A 20,734-nucleotide genomic window follows, 5' to 3' on the forward strand; every position below is an offset into this window, starting at 1 on the left:
GATCGTTCGGACGCGCAGTGGAAAAAACTTGAAGTGTACAAGAGCTCCTTGGTCATTTTCGCTGCGCACCATGGTCTTTCCTCTGATTAAATGCCCGCAGCGCTGCTACGCGGCGAATTTCGCGCGCAACGTCACTTCACCATCTTTCGCAGCGTTCACCGATATGGACAGCCGCTGGTGTGTATGTCGGCAGCGCGGTGCTGTCGATAGACACACAAAGCCAGAAGCTCGACCGCGGGACACGACACTGTACAGTGAACTGTAACCTACAGTACTCTCAAGTATGCCGTTGATGTGAACTCGACCACCCGATCACCCTCAACAACGGCACGGGTGAGACCACCTGCTCATTCATTACCAGGGGTAATTTACCACGTTGCACGTTCAAGTTTTGGTCAGTATCCTCGTCGAAGTCCACAATAATGAGCAAGACAACTTAAAGTCTTACTGTCCTTTCGGATGAACCTCAGCAATTTGTTTCGTCTATGCCAGCACTACCTCCCAAATATCCTCACATCAACGTCGTGACGGACCGAACCTACCCAATCGCACACCCAACCTGGGGAAGAATACCCGCATGCACTCTCGAAAGTTGATCAGTTCACAGCGAAGCAAGACGCCATCCTTACAAGCGATTGACCCAGGCCAACAATAAATCAGATCACGCCTCGTTTCGAGAAAGCTCCATTGACGGGCAAGAAAATCACTGAATTTTGTTCGTTCTGGAGACTAACCAACGATAATGAGCAACCTTGCCTTCAGGGCAGTATCACTTGTTCTTGAATTTGGTCTACGGCGCGTTGTTGGGCATTTCAACGGTGTTCTCCTCCTGAAAGCGATCAAGATATCCGCCTTCTTCCATGAGATCGAAGAAGTGTCCCTTGCCTTTCTGGACAAGTGCTGCGGGGCTTGCTAGTTCCTTCACACAGCCGTCATCCATGACCAAAATGCGATCGGAGTCGAGAATTGTGTCAAGTCGATGTGCAATTGTGAGCACAGTCGACTCCTTGAACACCTCGCGGATAACTCTTTGCAATGCTTGATCTGTGGCGTGGTCTACAGCGGCGGTGGCTTCGTCGAAAATCACGATACGCGACTTGCGCAGCAACGAGCAAACCATACACAGCATCTGTCGCTCACCAACACTGAAGTTCTCGCCGTTTTCTTCTACTAACGCATCGAGCTTGCCATCCTCCGCTTCAACGCGTGACCCAAGTCCCACCTGACGCAGGCATGCCCATAGTTGATCGTCGCTGAAATCTCCAAACGGGTCCAAATAATTGCGCAGGGTACCTTTGAACAAGACAGGATTCTGCGGGATAATGGAGAGCTTCTCGCGCAGACTCGTCAATCCAATTGTACTAACATCTACACCGTCGATCAAAATCGATCCAGTCGTCAGTTCATTGATGCGGAACAGAGCCATGGTCAAACTGGACTTGCCGGCACCGGTGCGGCCAACAATACCAAGTTTTTCGCCCCCACGGACGGAGAAGTTCAAATCGCGCAGCACTAGCTGGCCTTGATCCTTGTATCGGAAACTCACGTGCTTGAACTCGATAATTCCATTCGACGGCCATGCTTCAGGGTGGATCTTACTCGGAGGGTCAAGTGGCAGGCGTGACGGGGCTTCCTGGACGATATCCGCGTACTCCTGAAGCCTCTCAGGGCTTACCATCATCGGTTCTACCTGTGACAGAGCTTGCACCAGTCTCTCAAGGTTTTGAGAAACCTTCAGGGCGTATGAGAAAGCGAGGCCGATGACCGCAGCTCCCAGTTGGTGGCGGAGCAACACGAGAGATACCGTGACTACTAGCACCAGTAGACTTCCAACGAGCTGGATGTGTAGGGAGAACCATTGAGATACACATAGCTGTCCATACCAAATCTTGTTGTTTTCGTCGAGCTTGACACTGTTAGTGACTTGAAAGCGATCCACCTGGCCACGACCGTAAGCCCGAATTACAGCCCCGCCATCCACTGTTTCAGAGAGATGATTTAGCACTGGTGCTTGGGTTGTCTTCGACAACCGCTGCAGTTCCCTAGCTGGGCGAATGTAAAATGACCCAATGCGGTAGTATAGATACACAACTGGCAGAAGAAAAAATCCCTTCCATCGGATCACGATTGCAGCGGTGGCGGCGCTGCATCCAACAGAAAATATCGTGGACGACATCCGGCTGAATAAAGGGGGAATATTGGAGTCCACAACGGACACGTCACTGCCATATCGTGTCAGAATACGGCCGATCGGGTTGGCATCGAAGAAGCGCATCGGCGCATGCATGAGAGCATTTGTCATAGCATCAAACATCCGCCGCGCCGCTCGCAAACCGTAAACGGCGGTCATAAACATTCGTGCGAACACCATCAAGGCCGAGGCAATGCCCAGAACAGTGTAGATACCGAGTCGATAGGACGTCGACTTCCCGCTATTGGCGCCGTCGCTCGACCACGCTCCCAACCAGAAGTCACTCGAAATTTGCAGCGCTTGCCAACAAGCAGACGTCATCAAAAAGAGGAACACGATGGGGAAGCCTCCGACTGCGCGGTAATAGGCACTGAATACGTGGTTGCTCACGTGCCCCTCTACTCGCTCCTCCTCGTCAACTAATTTTCCCAGCTTTTCGAGCTCGGCATTGTTATCACCAGCAACGGAAGACAAAGTCCTAGGTTTTGCTCCAGCGCACGGGGTACACGGTGATATCAAGGCCATCTCGTTGTCACACTCGTTCGTTTCGTCCGCGAAATCTAGGACATTACCGCGATCACTATCATCGTCGGTACGGGATTCTTTACTGAGAAGGACATCAGTTTCGAGGTGGTCGTGGCCATTCTCCCCGTCATTTATCATACTGGAGGATCCGAAGTTGACAGCCCCGTACGGATGAGCGGCAAAAGGTGAAACAAGCGGCGCATCATCATTCTCTGGGTTATCCACGTGGTGTGTTTCCAATAGCGCTCCCAGGTCATCGATAGTTACCGCGCGGGTGATATGCGGCGACTCAATAATTTCAGGGTTGTGCGTCACAAGAATGATCGTTTTGTTCTTGAGAAGACCCAGCATACACTTCTGAAAAATCTCATTTTGAACAATTGCGTCCACGGCGGACAACGGCGAATCCAGGAGATACACGTTCGCGTCGCTGTAGCATGCGCGGGCCAAAGCAATTCGAGCCTTCTGACCACCCGAGAGATTAATACCGCGTTCACCGATTTCAGTGGCATCTCCCGCTGGTAGCGATTGTAGATCTGTCGTCAATGCACACGCCTCCAGCACCTTCTCGTATTTCTTCCGATCGTAAAGAAGGCCAAACAGGATGTTATCTCGGACCGTCATATTCTGAATCCACGGCTGCTGAGAGCAGTACGCCATGCTCCCACCCACGAAGACAGTCCCGCTATGCTTCACCATTTCACCAAGTAGGGCCGAACATAACGACGACTTGCCACACCCAACTGGTCCATGCAGAACCACGAAATCTCCGGCCTTCACTTCGAGATTAACGTTCCTCAAAAGCGTCGTCTCATGGTCCCAGCCGAATTGACCGTCTTCAACGGCAACAATTACCTTCTTGATGATGTACTTTTCGCCGTCTGGGTGATCAAAAGGCATGACATTGTCGGGCTCAAGTTCAGGCATCTTGAGAAACGCCGAGATCCTCTCCAAGGCGACTTTCGACTGCACGAGCATCGGCACGATGTTGGTGATCATGCGGAGTGGGCCCTGAATCAGCTGAAACAGCGCAATACTCGTGAAAACTATAGCCGGTGTCAAGCTTCGATGCAGCACGCCGGTGTACACTCCAAAAGACGCGACGCTGATGAACACTGGCATCCCCCAGAGCATGACGACACTCAGACACGCCAGCAGCCTCCGCTTGAACAGATGCTTCATCTCCTGCGCGCGCGTCTCCTTGATCTGCCCCATGAGCTGGTCCTCCCAGGCGTTGAACTTGACGATCTCCACGGCCTTGAACACCTCCGTCACCTTCTTCATCCTGACGTCCTTGCTCCTCCGGTACACGCGCTGGCACGCGAACATGCACCGCGAGATGATGTGGTTAACCCCCAGCATGGCCACAATAACACCCACCCCAGCGAACGCCGCCACGCCCAGCACGTCGTACAGCATGTAGCTGACGATCGCAATCTGCAGCGGGATGAGCCACAGCTGATGGATCAGGAAGGCCGTGTCCAGGATGGCGTCACTATCCGCCGTGTACATGTTGGTGATGGCGCCCGTGGACTTGTCCCTCCTGGCCTCAGCACTGAGCTTCAGCGTCTTCCTGAACATGAGCGTCTTGACCGACGCCACGAGCTTGATGGCGATGACCTCGGAGTAGAACCGCGCGTAGTTGTCCGCCAGCGCCTGCAGCACTTTGGCGGCGAAGAGGGCGCCCACCCAGACGCAAACGGTCTGCAGGATGGGCGTCTCATCCTCCGGGTCCTGCTCCGTCAATGCGGAGAGGCTGGACACCACCTCGCGCAGCACCACGGGCCCCAGCAGGTTGCAGAGCATGGAGACGAGGAACGCGACGCCCGTGAGCGCGATGCGCCGCCCGAAGCAGGCGAACGCGGCCCGGTACATGGACTGCGAGGCCTCGTAGGCGCCGGCGAAGCGGAAGGACGCCGTGGTGGCCTGCAGCTCCCAGCGCAGCGGCCACACGTCGTCGGCGTGCAGCTGCCGGCGCTGCCCGAGCGTCAGGAGCGGCCGCACCCAGTCCAGCAGCAGCCGCGAGCAGCAGCCCGCCGCGTCCTGCGGGTGCGGACTCGCCCCGCGCTTGGAGAGCGAGTGGTCGAAGGTGTCGTACGACTTGAGCGGCAGCAGCTCCGACGCGGCCATGGCGAGCGAAAGTCGCAGCTTGGCAAGGTAATGGATACTGAGCCTGATGCGCGTGGAGGAAGGGAGCGGCAAGAGACAGGAATGTTGGTAGTCACGAACCAAATGAGCCGAGGCAGGAGATGAACAGGGTGTGATGTTGAGTGGGGCGTCGAGTGGATGGATGTTTATATACAATGGTATAGTATACCTAATACGAGGTGTACTGCTGGTGCTGATGCTCGCACATCGGGTTGGGCTGAGGATACAGCAGTTTGATGATAGTGATCGCAGGTGTCTATTTAATAACTTTAGTTAACAGCCTCTTGGCTGCAGTAGTTTGAGGGTCAACAACGGCGATGCGTGATTATGGTCTCAGATGGATCTGCAGCAGTGCACGAAAAGATTGACTCGGACGCCACACCACGCCACGCACGGCAACTGACTCCTTGGAATCAACATTCCGCATGCAATTGTTGCACCCGGGGCCTGCCGTTCGTTCGGTTTAGTGGTAGTACTCGAGAAGGGCCTCAGTTTGTTCGTTTTAATTGAGGCTCTCAGCTTAATTAAAACGGATAGAACGAAGAAGTTAGGCAATGGTCGAATTACTCATTTACTAGCAATTCAGTCTTGTTTTGTCGTTATGACCACATTGGGGTGACTGTACCAACAGGAGGTGATCTTTGTGTGCCAGACTCAAGTCTTCTTGCCAGCCTGAGCGGTTTGCGCGTAGTTATAGTAACGGTTCGAAATTTGCGTGGCCAAATCATCTGATTTCCCAGCGCTCAGGACGTACTCCCGAACGTTTTGTCTCGATTGTAGTCCAGAAACCATGGCGTTGAAAAAGCCGTAAAGGTAGTCGTCGCTCTGCAATGCCGCGTTAATAATCTTCTTTCGCTCGGCCATTTCAGCGGCGGCGGCAGCCTTCTTCAGCGCCGCTGCCTGTTTGTAAGCCTGGGTTCCTGGCAGAATCTTTTGCATGTTTTTTAGCTTCGTCAAGAAGTCGAAGTTGAATGCTCGTTCTTCATCGCCTTGGTTCTCGGCACGCCCAGCGGCACCAGCCGTCTTGAGGGCCCGTAAAATGGTCTTGTCCTTGGCTGAGCGCTCGGTCGCAGATCCTTCGCCAACTGCAAAGAGAGCAGCTAGAGCAAAACTCGCACACGCATTCTTAGTTCGTGGTCGACGCTGAGTATGGAGTGAATCGGGAGCTCCGATTCTGGCAGTGTGTGAATCACAGGGAAGTTTATGGAATGTGGTCACGGGTATACCCATCGGTGGGCCGCGTTCAGCGCGGCTTGGGCACAGTCAATCGTACACGTGGTACACATGGTAAGCGTCAATTTGTATCCTATGTCATCTAGGATGACGTGAAGTACCTGCGGACTTATGGCCCTCACGACTCTCCATCTCAAGTTTCGTTACGGGTAACTGTGTATAACGACAATCGGGAGGACAGGAAGACAATTTTCTCGAGCTGGGCTAGGTATGTGCATCTTCCTGTACAATTCGAAGTCAGCGACCTCGGCTGCATCTTCAGCCCAAGTGAAGTCAATGACGCAGGTAATAAAAGTAAACACGATGATATTTACGACGAAGATGAGGCGCATTGTTGTCTTGCGATGAAATTTTCGATGTACGTATTAATAAAGGCTGTTGATACAGCCCATGTTTTCAAAAGGGGTTAGGGACAATAGCATACTGAAATCAAGTAAGAAATCCGAAACATGTTGAAACATGTTGAAACATGACCAAACATGTTTGGCTTGTGGCACGGTGTCATCGTCTGCAAATCTGCTACAAATCCTATGGGTCAAGGTGAACCACTGCTGCCAAACTTAGATCAATTGGTCGTTAAAGCCTGCATAAGACCGACCCAGCGTCGAGCAGGAAATCATAGCACCAACCAAGACCATTGGGCTGGCTCTGCGGGCTGTTCATAGCTCTCAAATGCCACGGGGGTCGATTTAGCTTGAGCGTTCCTGCTAGATTTGAGTATCGTTTCACCCCCTCCAACTGAAAACATGGGCTGTCTATTTTCCGATTAATAAAGTGTGCTCTGAAAAAAACCCTTCGGTAATGGTTTACTGCCACAAAATGATCGGGTAAAATCGTAAACTCAAGCGTTGTGAAAACGGGCGAACAATCACATGGGTCATGTGATTGTTTACCATGTGACATGGCCGATAGCCAAGTTCCGACTACATGCACAGTACCTTTTACTTAAGTACACTGTATAATACAGTACATGTTTGATAGGGGTTCCCACGCTTGGCGTGTTTGCAGGTTGCAGGAAAAAACGACCAATCAGAAAAGAGACTCCAACCCTTCAAGCAGGCTGCATTTCCTGCTCCGATAGCGGGCAGGTTGGCTTGCAGGTTGCAGGGTACAGTTCATTGGTCAAAGTAACACCTTCGTTTCACTTCTCACTGGTTAAAACATGATTTTGTTGCCTTCCAAGCAGGACAGCACCACTCACTCCCCACTCGCACTTTCATCGAGCCACCCAAGACACATCACTTGTGTCTCCTAGAGTAGCATACAGGATCCAAGATTCAAGAAGCCGGTCTGTAGCTGCACGGGTCCATTCTTGGACCATGCCACTCGCTGTCGTAGGGGATACATGTATGTATGTGTACGAGCCACTGAGGGGACACCAAAACCTACTAGCTTCTCATTGGGCAAAGATACGTGCTACTATTTAATAAGCCCTCGGCTGCAGGTTTCGTGCGATTGGCTAACTGTCCAAACCTGCAACCTGGATCCGTGAGAATCCTTATTAGAAGTTCTCGTAGTTATAAAAATTGGTTTCGGAGCAACGTAAAATCCGGATAATCTGAAATAATCTGGAAATAAGTTATGGGTAAAAATAACGCGAATAGTCCCATACTGGAGCTGTTGGGCTTCAAGGAGTTAATTTTGGAGCTTCGTCAATTTAGCTCCAAAAGCCGAAATAGCTCCACTCAAGAAACATCGTGGATCCTGTGGAAAGAGATCGTCTAAAGGGCGCTGTACTAAAGGGTATGCATTGTGAATATGGTATCTCGCTCTCAGGTTGCAAATAGCGATCAACCTCAAGCGTGCATTCACATTAGGGGTTGCAAGCATCAAAAATGATGAGACTGAACGATATACAATAAGATATTTTTGTCTAAAAATAAGCATGGGCTCATCGTTTGAACGATGAGCCAAAAGGTGAGAAATGCGAAGTCTGAAACCCTGTTTAAATGCTTGTTTGCTATTTTTCAGAAACTGAGGTGATAAGGGTGATAAGCCTCATCCGATCCAATTTGCCAACTCCAACACCAACACCACGTGTGCAGGTGGGCACAATGAATATCTACATACTAATCTAACTTCGTTAATATATTCACTACCGACCCGCGTTGGCGGAACTAAAACAAAATGCGTTTCGTTGAAAACGTTCTGAACGAAGGCGAAGTACTAAAACATAGCTTATATTTTTTGATAGAGAGAACTGATGGACGGCATGTTGCCGCCAAAAGAGCCGTCACGGCCCAATCAGCCAGGACCTCCCAGTAAATCCAGAGTTGTTCCAGGCATACGCACGGTTGTTGCTTTGACTTCAAAAAAAAAATTCTATCCATATCCGTATGTCAGGTGCATCGATCGATCGCAGATAATTCACGTGGTTGTACACGTACATAAAAAAAAAAGAAAACGGACCTTGATGACGTCTACAACGGAGTAGATTGGTCTAAAATGCTCTGCACGATCAGCCAATCCCCAATCTCCACCGTAATAACGCGTCTTATTGGTCCAAATCCACCCATACATCTCCCCATACTACCCGCCCCAATAACCCAAGCAAGCCATCGCCATGCTGGCGGGCTTCGTCGTGCCGCACGCGCACTACCGCGTGTTCCACGGGGACCCGGCGGCGGACTCGCAGCACGCGGCGCCCAACGACCAGTTCCCGCTGGCGCTGAGCCCGCGCCGCGCGGAGAAGGCGCCCACCGACCTGCATCTGCGCGAGTTCGCGCAGCTCGAGGTGCAGGTCAAGGCGCTGCAGCTGCAGGCGGCGCAGCACGCGAGCCCGGTGGCCATGGGGGCCGCGGTGGCCGGCCCGCTGGCCGAGTGCTTCCTGTTCTACTCGCGGCTCTTCACGGTGGAGTCGTTCCCCTGGCCGGACTTCCTCGCCGCCGTGTTCACGAAACTGGCCGAGCACTTCGCGTCCAGGTGGGGGAGAGCGAGGGGAGAATAGTAATTGGAGAGTGATACAGTAGTACTGAGAGTATGATTTGTGCTCTGTGGGTGGCTGCAGTGATAACGAGATCGTCAGGAGCGCTATTCTGCGCGTCTTCCAGCGAGCCAAGGCCCATGTGGCGCAGGTCAACGACCCGGCCAAGGTACGGAGGCTGCAGTAACGAGGAAGGTATCGCTGGAGTGGGTATTAATCATGTGTTATTACTTGCTGTTGTAGCTGCTGGGTCATTTGTCACCGCCGTTGGCGGACTTGAGCAGTGGCACGGCTCGGACGTTGACGCTGCAGATGCTGGCCACGATGCCGTCGCTGCTACTGCATGATACGGTGGTGCAGCAGCAGATCCTCAAGGGGGTTCATGCTGACGACCGGGACGAACGCTCGGCGGCAATTGAGGCGGCGCGTGCACTTCTGCCGCTATCACCTTCTTTTCGGAAGGACGTGCTGACGCTGGGTCTGGAGGGGGGCTCGGCGGCACTGTGCGGATTACTTGCTGACGCAGTGTCGAGCTCAGTGGAGGCGCAAGAGGCGTGGACTCATTGTGCTGGGTTGTACGAACGGTTTGCGGACGACAAGAGTGCGGTCGCTAGTGTGCGTGCGATGACGACGCTGACGGCGGCGTATCCGGATGTCTTGTTGGCGTCGCACGGACAGTTGCTGCACCATGTGCTTGATCATGAACCACGTGCAGTTGTACGAAATTTCGCACTGCTGGCTACGCAGCAGCTTGTTGCAACGGGCGGTGATGATGATGAACAGCTTACGATCGCTCTGGAAGGAGTATTTTCGCGGATCGGACAGCTACCCACAACTTCAGGTAAAATTCAGACGCGACTCAAATTGTCGGCCTTGCTCCTGCTTGAAAAGTGGGCGGCCACTGGCCAAGAGTTGGGAGAATCGGCGGAGTTGCTGCTTAAGGAGGCCAATGGCTGGCTTGCTACTGCTACAGATGAGCGCTTTGGCGAGGCTTACACGTCAATTGTCGCGCATATCGCCCGTCGGAAGCTTTCACGTACAGATGCGGTATCACCGGAGCGCAGCATGGATGAGTTGCTACTTTTACTACACCCACGAGCTGCAGTCATTTCCAAGAGCACGTGGAACCATGCATTGGTTGCAATTGCTCAGTTGAGCAAGGAGTTCCCTGTAGTCATTGCTACGTACGTGGCGTCCCGATTAGTTGAGCTACTTTCAATGCCAATGGACACAAACCTGGACTCGGAAACCTCCCAGTTCAGAAGGACGTCAGTCTTCAAGGTGCTCGGTGCTCAGCTTCGACCTCCGAGCAATAGTGTCATTGCTAAACATCTCCCAACGCTGGTGAAGGAGCTGTCTACTGTGAAGCGTGAAGATGCACTGCATTTGCGAGCCGTGACAGCTACATTCTTCCTCTGGACGCAGGAGCTTCCGATAAATGGAAATGACGGCGCTGACCAAACCACAGTCAATGCAGTTTCGACATTCGAGGAGGAACTACTGAATCCTGAGCACTACGAATCTCATGCCGAGCGTTACGAAATGGTGAAGCTGTCAATGCTACGTGGACGCTTTACACTTGCTGCTCAGCTGATGGAGGTTATCGCGGCGAAGGCTGATAGTGAATGTTTCGGCGGGTGGCTCCACGCCTTGCACACATTGTGTAAGGCAGAGTCACGCATTGCTATTGATCAATCGGTGCACCTGGACAGCCTTCACTCACTCGCTCGTACCAGCATGTATTTGCAAGCTGCACGCACTTCGAGCTTTCGGTTTGATTTGCAGCTGCATTTGGTAGCGCTAAGACTGGAGTGGGTGCAACACGTGCAGAGTGCTCAACAACTCGCAGGCGAGGCGGCGTTCACCAATACGCCGGGAAACCCCGTTGGTCGAGAAGGAAAATTGAGCAATCAATTGCGCACCCTTGCTCAGAAGTTTAATGTTCTGCGGGCGTTGCTACTTGGAGCCCATCAACGAGACCTGGATACACTTCAAGCTCATGCAGACGCGTGTTGTTTGCTTGCTGCAGCAGTAGAAGGCTTTCTCCTGCTTCGATCCCCAAATTCGATCGACTTTCCCACGGACCCGAGAGCTTCGTCAGGTACTTCTCAGTGGAATCTTCAAGTGTTGAAGATGCTAAGCGACGACACCCGCGCCAAGTTGGAGCGTGTTGCCAAATTATCTCCCTCTCGTCAGCCTGGCGTGGGAGCACGTGTCCTGCAGCAACTCCTGGCGGCTTTATGTGCAATTCCTCCTGTGCTGCCAAAGTTATTTTTCTGCTCACGGTTGCGTACCACGCAACGATTGCTCTCGAGCGCGCAGTTCCTCACCTATGCGGAGAATGCAGCATTCACAGCAAAACCACGCTCGCGCTCACAACTGGGTGTCTCTCTTGGTACGGATTTTACGAGTGTGTTGAAGGGGGTGGTTGCATTATCGCGCAGCTCCAAGACCTACTGGCGGGATCGGGCTGAGGCGATCGAGGCGGAGGTTCTTGTGTGTTTAACTGGTGCCGGGACTGGAGGTCTAAACTCGAACTCGTCGATTTATGACATCGCTGACTCGTCACGAGACGAAAAACTTGTGCAGTATCGAGTGCGCGTGAATCTTCCTGTTGCATGGGATCAAGTGGTGGAGGCAACAACCGAAGAAGTTGGCGACTGTCAGAGTATGCTCTACCTTCCGTTTGAGACACCTGTGCACGTGAAAGCAGCAAGTTTGACCCAGAAGGGCTCGTTCGTTCTCATGGCCCGGATTGCGCTGACGGATCGCCACGGCGAGAGATGGCCTTTGGCAGCCACGGGTTGCCGGCGAGGCTTCATCGTGTACTGAAAGTCCTGAAGAAGTAGTAGACGTGTGGAATGCAGACGAAATATATCGCGTGCAAATAATTTGCCCTCGAACTCCCATTCAAGTAAACAGTTGGAAACCCACGTCTCCAATCTGCAAAACTTATCCCTGGAGAAACGATTTCCGTGTGAGCTACGCGATGCTAGCTGTATTGACGCCTTGCTGGCGTTTGAACCTGCATAAATATCCGCCTTCGCGCATGAGCTCGAAGAAATGGCCTGTGCCTTTACTTACCAACTCTGCAGGAGGTGCAAATTCGACCAAGCGGCCACCATCGAGCACCAAGATGCGGTCTGAGTCCAGGATAGTGTCGAGGCGATGTGCGATCGTAAGCACCGTTGACTTCGTGAACGCTGTGCGAATGACACGCTGAAGCTTCTGGTCCGTCTCATGGTCAATGGCAGCCGTAGCCTCGTCGAAGATCACGATACGCGAGTGGCGAAGCAGAGCTCGAGCCATGCACAGCATTTGTCGTTCACCGACGCTAAAGTTCTCGCCGTTCTCCTCGACTATCATCATCAGTTTACTCTCGTCTCCCGCGACCCGCTCGTTTAAACCAACTTCCCGGATCGATTCCCACAACTGTTCGTCTTGAAACTCGTCAAATGGATCTAGGTATTCGCGCAATGGTCCCTTGAACAATACAGGGGTTTGGGGGATGATCGACAACTTTTCACGTAAAGATTTCAGACCAATTTTGCCCACGTCTACGCCATCGATTAGCACTCTCCCTGACGCTAGCTCGCTGATCCGAAACAAAGCCATAGTGAGACTTGATTTGCCAGCACCCGTTCGCCCGACGATGCCTATCTTCTGACCTCCTGTCACCGTGAAACTTAGATTCCGCAGAACCAGATCTCCTCCTTCTTTGTATCGGAATGAAACCTTGTCAAAGAAGATTGATCCGGTGGAAGGCCACTCAAGCTGTGATAGCGGGTCCATCATCGTAATCCGGCCTGGAGCTTCTTGTTCTATGTCAATGTACTCCTGCATTCGCTCAGGGCTCACCATTATCGTCTCGATTCGAGTCAGTGATCGGATGATACCCTCTAAATTGGCAGCGATTTTCAGTGAGTACGAAAACGCTAAGCCAATGATCGCGACGTTGAGTTGTTGGTGCAGAAGTACTAGAGAAGACGTGACGACCAGCAGCAAAAAACTTCCCACGAGCTGGATGCGTAGTGAAAACCATTGTGACACGTACACCTGCGCGTACCAAATCTTGTGGTTCGCGTCAAGTTTAGCGCTGCTAGTTTGAAAGAAGCGTTGCACTTGACCGAAAGCTCGAACCACCGACACTCCATCAACCGATTCCGACATATGATTCAGAACTGGGGCAATTGTCGTCTTCGATAAGCGCTGGAGCTCTCGTGCAGGCGATATATAGAAGTTACCAACCGCTACATACACAGCGATAACAGGAATGAGTAGAAACCCTTTCCAGCGGATCAAGAACGCAGCCGTGGCCAAACTACAACCAACAGAAAACACGTTTGCCGCTAGTGTTCCGAATAGGAAGGGTATCTGAACATCCACAGCAGCCACGTCACCTCCATACCGAGTCAAAACACGACCGATAGGGTTCGCATCGAAGAAGCGCATGGGCGCGTGCATGAGCGAGGAAGTCATCCGGTTAAATAAATGCCTAGCAGCACGAATGCCATAGATCGTGACAATAACGGTCCTGACAAACACCATAAGCGCTGCTAGTAAGCCGAGACTTGTGTACACGCCCAGTCGGTATGCTGTGTTCGCGTTGACACTTAAAGGATCTTTTCCGATTCGGCCGGCATCATTGGACCAGCTGCTCAGCCAAAAGTCATTGCTGATCTGAAGAACTTGCCACAGCATTTGCGAAAGAAGGATGGCGGACGCAATAGGAAATCCACCAACAGCACGATAGTAAGCCTCAAAAACATGGCGAGAAACTCGACCATCGGATCTACCTTCGTCTTGAATCAACCTTCCCCGCTCGCTATCATTAGTGCCAGAGAAACTCAATGACTTTCTGAGGGAGTGTAAACTGTCTTTGCATGGGGATGCAAGAGCGATCTCATCACTCAACTCGGTGTCCGCATCTTCCGACCCCGTTCCGTCGCTCGTACCAGTACTTGTTTGCGTAGTCGCGTCGCTGTCGCCGAAAGTTGTGAGAGAAAACGAATCCCTAGCCAACGGGGAAATTAGCGGTTCATAGTCGGACTGACTATCAGCACGATGTGTTTCCACCAGTGTGCCAACTGCGTCAAGAGTAACCGCGCGGGTGATATAACTCGACACGATAATGTCGGGGTTGTGAGTGACCAAGAGGATGGTCTTGTCTTTGAGAAGGCCAAGCATGCACTTCTGAAAAATTTCGTTCTGCACTATTGCGTCCACTGCTGAAAGAGGCGAATCCAAAATGTAGACATCTGCGTTGGTGTAACAAGCCCGCGCCAGTGCTATACGAGCCTGTTGACCACCGGACAAATTGACACCTCGCTCTCCAATCTCGGTGAGATCTCCTGCTGGTAACGAGTGCAGATCACTTGTCAACGCGCAAGCATCCAACACCTTTTCATACGTCTTCCGCTCAAATACGTGCCCAAATAAAATGTTGTCCCTCACCGTCATGTTTTGAATCCAGGATTGCTGGGAGCAATACGCCACGCTACCGCCCACGAAAACCGTTCCGCGGCGCTTCTCCATTTCACCGAGCAGTGCAGAACACAACGACGACTTCCCGCAGCCAACAGTACCTTGAATCACCACAAACTCGCCAGTTCTCACCTCAAGATTCACATTTCTCAATAAAGGTGAACTATCCTGATCCCACGCGAATTCACCGTTTTCCACAGCAACAATCACGTCCTTCCCAAGATACGGCGTAGCCAACGGATCATCAATCGAAATCACGTTCTTTTCATCCAGCTCGGGCATGCGCAAGAATGACGACACGCGTTCAAGCGCCACACTACACTGAATCGCCATGGAGACGATGAACGTAATGCTGCGGAGTGGCGCCTGGATCAGTAGAAAGAGCGCAAGACTCGTGAATACTATCGCCGGCGTCAGGTCGCGGTGCAGCACAACAGAATATGTGCCGAATGCGGCGATACTGATGAACACGGGCATCCCCCACAGCAGCACGATACTCAGCGACGTCATGATCCTCATCTTCAGCAGCGAGTGCAGCTCGGACTCCCTCGCGGTGTTGATCCTCGCGCTAATGGGGTCCTCCCAGGCGTTGAGCTTGACGATGCTCACGGCCTTGAAGGCCTCGGTCACCTTCTTCATCCTCAGGTCCTTCTTGCGTCTGCACTCGCGCTGCAGCGTGTGCATCCTCTTGGACACCAGCTGATTCAGCCACAGCATGAGCACGATCACCGCGATCCCGGCAAACGCCGCGACGCTCAGCACGCGCACCAGCATGTAGCTGACCACGGAGATCTGCAGCGGGATGAGCCACATCTGGTGCACCACCAGCGCCGTGCGCACCAGCGACTCGCTGTCGGCCGTGTACATGTTGGCGAGCTCCCCCGTGGATTTCTTCTTGCGGGAGCTGGCGTTCAGCCGCAGCATCTTGCGGTACAGCAGCGTCTTGAGCAGGCAGATGCACTGGATGGCCACGACCTCGTTCTGCAGCCCCGTGTAGCAGTCCGCCAGCGCCTGCGCCACCTGGGCGAGGAACACCAGCGCGACCCACGTGGCGGCGGTGGCGACCATGGTCTGTTCGTCTTTATTAGAGTCTGAGAGGGCTGTGACTACTCTGTTGAGGGCCATGGGCCCCACCAAGTTGCAGAGCATGGAGAGCAGCATGGCGAGGCCCGTGAGGGCGAACTGCGGCCCGAACACGTGGGCGAAGGCCCGCGGCAACGACTGGTTGTGCTGCTCGAGCGGCGTCTGGAACCGCTGGGCCACGGCGTCGGCCTGCATGTGGCGGCGCAGTGGCCACACGTCGGCGGCATCGAGCTGCCGCTCGTGCGCCTGGGACATCAGCGGCTTCACCCACGAGAGGAGCAGGCGCGAGGCCCAGCTGGCGGACTCTTGCGGCGTGGGCGCTGCGCTGCTGCGAGAGCTGCTGGGGGCACTGAAGGTGGAGTAGCTGCGCCATGTTGGAGGCGCCGTCATCGCTCGGCGCTTGTGCTCGACGAGGCAAATTGAAGACTGAGACGGAGCTGAGCTCTTGGACCGAAAAGATCCCGACTGATTAGAGCGGACGTGGATGGCAAATCAGGACGAAACGGTCCAGGAGGACGAACAATTTTTGTGATCAGGTATGAACTTCAACGTGTTGACTTGTGAAAAGAAAAAGGGAACCAAGTTGCTAACTCAAAAGCAAACTGCGATGACGGAATCCGTTGGTCGTTGTGGTAGGTGCTTGATTCAGTCTAGGGATCGCGGGAGAACATGAAAGGGAACCTCTTGGCGCGCTGGCATACGGCCTCCGACCGGCCGCAGGTGTGGCTGCTAACTACTCGTTGGGCTACACGTATGACGAACATTTCCTGCTGATAGTGGTGATAGCTAGCTCTAAGTTGTGTCGTTTCGGGTTGAAGCTACACTTCCTTGGCCAAGATTGTCTGAAGCTTATACAGCGCTTCAGCTGCGGTTGGTCGCTGCTTCGGGTCTAGGGACACACATGCCAGGCCCAGATCGACCATCGACTGCGGACCCGCCTCGGAAAATTGAACACGCAGTTTGCCGGCCACAACCAGCTGCAAAATGGCCGCATTCGGCAGTTTGCTGAGGTCGGAAGATGAACTCTCAGTGGTGCTGATACTCTTTGATTGAGAGTAGGGCGTAACGTGCGAGTCGAGCTCGGAAAGCACCACGCCAAAGGAAAACATGTCTGCTTTATCATCGTAGCGCTCGCCCATCATGACCTCCGGTGCCATCCAGAAAGACGTCCCGATGCCTCCTGTCATCGTTGCGTCAATGCGTTCCCGAGAGATCCCGAAGTCTGTCACCTTGGCATCCATAGCTTCGTCCAGCAAAATGTTTTTGGACTTCAAGTCGCGGTGGATCACTGGCGGGTCGCATGAGTGCAAGTACGTCAGCGCGATCGAAACGTGAAGCGCGATCCTGACCTTGTCGCGGTTGAAACCCACAGAACGTCCCTGGTTTTCGAACTCGGTAAGCAGAGCCTTGAGATCGCCGCCGGCCATGTACTCCGAAACCACGCAAATGTCGATGAGTTGGTCCCAGGCGACACCGATAAATGAGACGATGCGAGGGTGGTCCAGACTCGCCATGAGCTTCACCTCAGACAGGAACGCGTTCACTTGGGACATAGTTTTCTTCGTCTCGGGCAGCAGCATTTTAACCGCGACGGTCTTGCCGTTGTAGCTTCCGACGTAAACTTCGCCGTATCCGCCTCGGTTGATAAGTTGGTTCAAGATGACCTTTTCTCGAGGGATTCGAGATCCGACGATCACATCGTCTTCCCAAAGTTTAGTGGAGTTGCGTCGTCGATCAAAGTCCGAAATTGTAGTTGTCGCTTCGCTTCGGAGTTTCACGGGACTCGCCTGTGCCTCGTAAAACGCATCCCCCAGATCATTTGTGTGGCTGAAATTCGAGGCCGCATGGGCTCGGTTTGAGTTTCGTTTCCGCTGACAACGCTTGAACACGAGCATACCAACTAACACAAAAATGAAGATGGCACCCACAATGATCCCGGCGATTGCGCCGACGCCGATTCCGGAGCTGCCTTCACTCGTGCCAGAAGAAGATGAGCTGCTATCGCTCGCTGAACTGCTGCCGACACCGTTTGTCGCCGAGCCACCGGAGCTCGAGTAGAATTTCCTGCCTTGCGAGCACGTGTGGGCTGTGAGGTTGTCTTCCGTGATCGAGTAGGAGGTCGAGGCGGGGTAGGTGCACGACGAATCCAGATAATACGTCAACTGCGCCGACCCGTTCGAGTGCAGAGTGGCAATCACGCTCTGGCCGTCCGTGCTAGCGACTTCGCAGTCACCTGTGGCAGCAAACCCTGCCGTTTCGATGTACGTGGTGCAGTCGGTGCCGCTGTAGATGTCCATCAGCAAGTAGTCGTCATTGCCGTACACATCGAGTGCGTGCTTGTAAATATTCGAGGGGCAGGTTGTCGCGGTGTAGTACGTGCTGCTTGCAATGGTGGTGGCAGTACAGGAGGAACTTGTACAAGTCCCGCTCGCAGTAATGGTCAGCGACAGTGGTGACTCGCACGACGAGTCCGAGTAGACCTCCGTCGACTGCATCGCGGCAAACTTACGCCCCCACCCTTATGAGTACAGAATCCGAGTTGATACGCGCGCTCCAAGCTGGAATTGGGAAATGAACGGCGCGGTCGTCAAAGCGAGACCAAGCCTGTGTAAAAGTTCATCAAGGAACGGGAGGACGTGATTGTACTGTCCGATGTTTGCCAAGACTCGCTCTACGTTGACCCCAGCGTGATCCGCCAGCGTGAAAACGTCGCATGGGTTGCATAGTGAAGACGGCAGTGCCTCGAACCGCAAAAGTAGCACAAACTCAAATCGCAGGTGCAGGCGAACTATCCACCCGATGTAGGATTTGCCAAGGCAAAACAAGTTGAGTTGTGTATTGCAAGGTGGCGAATAGGTTCGGGATGCATTCCTCGATGGGATCTTGTTGATTAAACGACGTCGATTATGGCCTTACATGCAACAACGAACACCGAGAGCTCGATCACATTTCGTGAGTCAATATCGTTTGCAGGCGGTACAGCGCCTCGGCTGCCGTTGGCCGTTGCTTCGGGTCCGTGGAAACGCAGGCGAGTCCCAATTTGACCATCGACTCTGGTGCAGCTTGAGAGAACTGCACTCGAAGCTTTCCAGCTGCCACCATTTGCAGGATCGCTGCGTCCGTCAGGCGTTGGCCCGAGTGGGTGTTGTGTTTCGCGTGGGAGTACGGGAGTGCGTGCAGGTCCAGCTCCGACAGCACCACACCAAACGAGAACATGTCCGCCTTGTCGTCATACCGTTCGCCAAGCATCACCTCCGGAGCCATCCACAACGAAGTGCCCACCCCGGCAGTCATCGTTGCGTCGATTCGTTCTCGAGAGATGCCGAAGTCTGTCACTTTGGCGTCCATTGCTTCGTTTAGCAGGATGTTGCTTGATTTGAGATCACGGTGGATGACCGGAGGTGCACACGAGTGCAAGTAGGTCAACGCGTGCGCTACGTGAAGAGCTACTTTAACTTTATCGTGATCGAAGCCAACGGGCATTCGCTGTTCTTCGAACTTGGTGAGAAGCGCCTTCAGGTCGATCGTCATGTACTCCGTCACGACGCAGAGGTCAGTGAGAGAGTCCCATGCAACACCGACGAATTCGACGATATGAGGGTGGTCGAGCGACGTCATGAGTTTTACCTCGGACAGGAAGGCGTTCACTTGAGCCAGACTCTTCTTACGTTCGGGCAGGAGCATTTTGATCGCCACTCGCTGTCCGTTGTACGTTCCTGCGTACACTTCTCCAAACCCGCCGCGGTTGATCAGTCGGTCCTGAACAACTTTCTCTCTTGGAATCCGCGCAGCCACGATGGCTTCATCGTCCCAGAGTTTGCTCGGAATTCCGTCCGAGCTGACGGGTAACGTCGAGCCTGTGCCTCCAGTAGTCTTCTGTGGGGTGACTGGTACCCGGTAGAAATCGTCGGACGGCGCGGATGGCTCCACGTAGTGTCCAGGTGTCTGAATGTGCTGCTCCTCCAGATCGTGCTTGGTGGTAGTGCCTCGACGGCATCGGAAGTACAAAATGAGCGCAATAACGAGAATGAGGACGAGGACGCCACCAACAATTCCAGCGATGACTCCGGCGCCCAAGCTCGAGCCCGAGCCGCCGCCGCTGCCTCCAGTAGTTCCGATGGTCCCGCTCGACGACGAACCGGCCGAGTTCGAGTAGAGCTTGTAGCCCTGGAAGCACGCGTGGCTGGTGAGCAAGTCCTTACTGATGGTGTAGGGCGAGCTGGCGGTGGTGGTGCACGTAGCGTCCAAATAGTACTGGAGCTGCGCCGATCCATTGGAGAAGACGGTGGTGATCACACCTTGGCCGGTGCTGCCAAGCACCTCGCAACTGCCGGTGGCAGCCACCACCGCAGTCCCAGAGTAGGTCGTGCACTCGGTGTCGCTGAAGACGTCGACCAGGAGGTACTTGGTGCTGCCGTAGGTGCTAGACGCGTAGCTTTTGGCGTCCGACGGACAGGTCGTGGTGGTGTAGTACAGCTCCGAGCTGATGTACGTGGACGAGCACGAGGAGCTTACGCAGCTCGAAGACTCCACGATGGACATGGAGATCGGCACCGAGCTGCACGAGGAATCCGAGAAAACGTTCTCCGACTCCATCGATGGAGGAGGTTGTCCCGGTGGTTTTGAGAGAGTTTTGAGCTGTCTTGCTGGAAGAGATGGAATTGTGGAATGAGGAAGTGTACATGCCTCTCTCACGAACAGCAAAGTGGGTTCACGTGTACCCAAGAACTTCAACGCTTCTCGTTCCAGACGACCGCTGGACGGAGGCACGCGTACGTTGAAACGGTCCGGCCTTCAACGACGAGCTTCCTGCAGCGGTTGTGGGACCCGCAGCAACGTGTATTATACGTGAGCTCGTCCGTGTTACTACACTACACCTCCACGGCCAGGATCTTCTGCAGCCTGTAGAGCGCTTCCGCCGCCGCTGGACGCTGTTTCGGGTCCACCGACACACACGCCAGCCCCAACTCAACCATCGACGGAGGACCATTCCCCGAAAACTGTACGCGCAGTTTGCCCATGGCCACCATTTGCAGGATGGCCGCGTCCGGGACCTTCTGGCCTGAATTCGAGTTGGTCTTGGCGAACGCGTACGGGGACGTGTGCTGGTCGAGCTCCGACAGCACCACGCCGAACGAGAACATGTC

The 20,734-nt window shown here is 53.7% G+C and overlaps 5 protein-coding genes across 6 annotated transcripts; 1 reads left to right on the forward strand and 4 right to left on the reverse strand.

The window, feature by feature from the left end:
• Positions 1 to 790: 790 nt before the first annotated feature.
• IUM83_03044 (Multidrug resistance protein ABC Superfamily) lies at positions 791 to 4,846 on the reverse strand (the record flags this gene model as incomplete). Its single annotated transcript, XM_067927019.1, has 3 exons — positions 791 to 1,939; positions 3,572 to 4,030; positions 4,097 to 4,846. 3 exons carry the CDS (start codon positions 4,844 to 4,846, stop codon positions 791 to 793), a joined length of 2,358 nt encoding a protein of 785 aa, XP_067784177.1.
• Positions 4,847 to 5,518: 672 nt separating this feature from the next.
• IUM83_03045 (putative secreted RxLR effector peptide protein) lies at positions 5,519 to 8,617 on the reverse strand (the record flags this gene model as incomplete). The annotated part of the gene is made up of 3 exons (XM_067927020.1): positions 5,519 to 5,949; positions 8,353 to 8,419; positions 8,507 to 8,617. 3 exons carry the CDS (start codon positions 8,615 to 8,617, stop codon positions 5,519 to 5,521), a joined length of 609 nt encoding a protein of 202 aa, XP_067784018.1.
• Positions 8,618 to 8,660: 43 nt separating this feature from the next.
• Positions 8,661 to 11,852, forward strand: IUM83_03046 (Armadillo-type fold; the record flags this gene model as incomplete). The annotated part of the gene is made up of 4 exons (XM_067927021.1): positions 8,661 to 9,019; positions 9,105 to 9,189; positions 9,264 to 10,204; positions 11,465 to 11,852. 4 exons carry the CDS (start codon positions 8,661 to 8,663, stop codon positions 11,850 to 11,852), a joined length of 1,773 nt encoding a protein of 590 aa, XP_067784144.1.
• Positions 11,853 to 12,002: 150 nt separating this feature from the next.
• Positions 12,003 to 15,977, reverse strand: IUM83_03047 (abcc transporter; the record flags this gene model as incomplete). Of its 2 annotated transcripts, none has more annotated exons than XM_067927022.1 (2): positions 12,003 to 13,270; positions 14,693 to 15,977. In XM_067927022.1, 2 exons carry the CDS (start codon positions 15,975 to 15,977, stop codon positions 12,003 to 12,005), a joined length of 2,553 nt encoding a protein of 850 aa, XP_067784016.1. The 2 variants fall into 2 exon arrangements, with proteins under 2 accessions (XP_067784016.1, XP_067784017.1); XM_067927023.1 differs by lacking the exon at positions 12,003 to 13,270 and adding an exon at positions 13,342 to 13,394.
• A 2,553-nt stretch (positions 15,978 to 18,530) lies between these two features.
• IUM83_03048 (TKL/DRK protein kinase, variant) lies at positions 18,531 to 19,664 on the reverse strand (the record flags this gene model as incomplete). Its single annotated transcript, XM_067927024.1, has 1 exon — positions 18,531 to 19,664. One exon carries the CDS (start codon positions 19,662 to 19,664, stop codon positions 18,531 to 18,533), a length of 1,134 nt encoding a protein of 377 aa, XP_067784015.1.
• Between the last annotated feature and the right edge of the window lie 1,070 nt (positions 19,665 to 20,734).

The sequence above is a fragment of the Phytophthora cinnamomi genome (genome assembly GCF_018691715.1).
Source record: "Phytophthora cinnamomi strain GKB4 chromosome Unknown Contig92, whole genome shotgun sequence".
Taxonomy (NCBI): Eukaryota; Oomycota; class Peronosporomycetes; order Peronosporales; family Peronosporaceae; genus Phytophthora; species Phytophthora cinnamomi.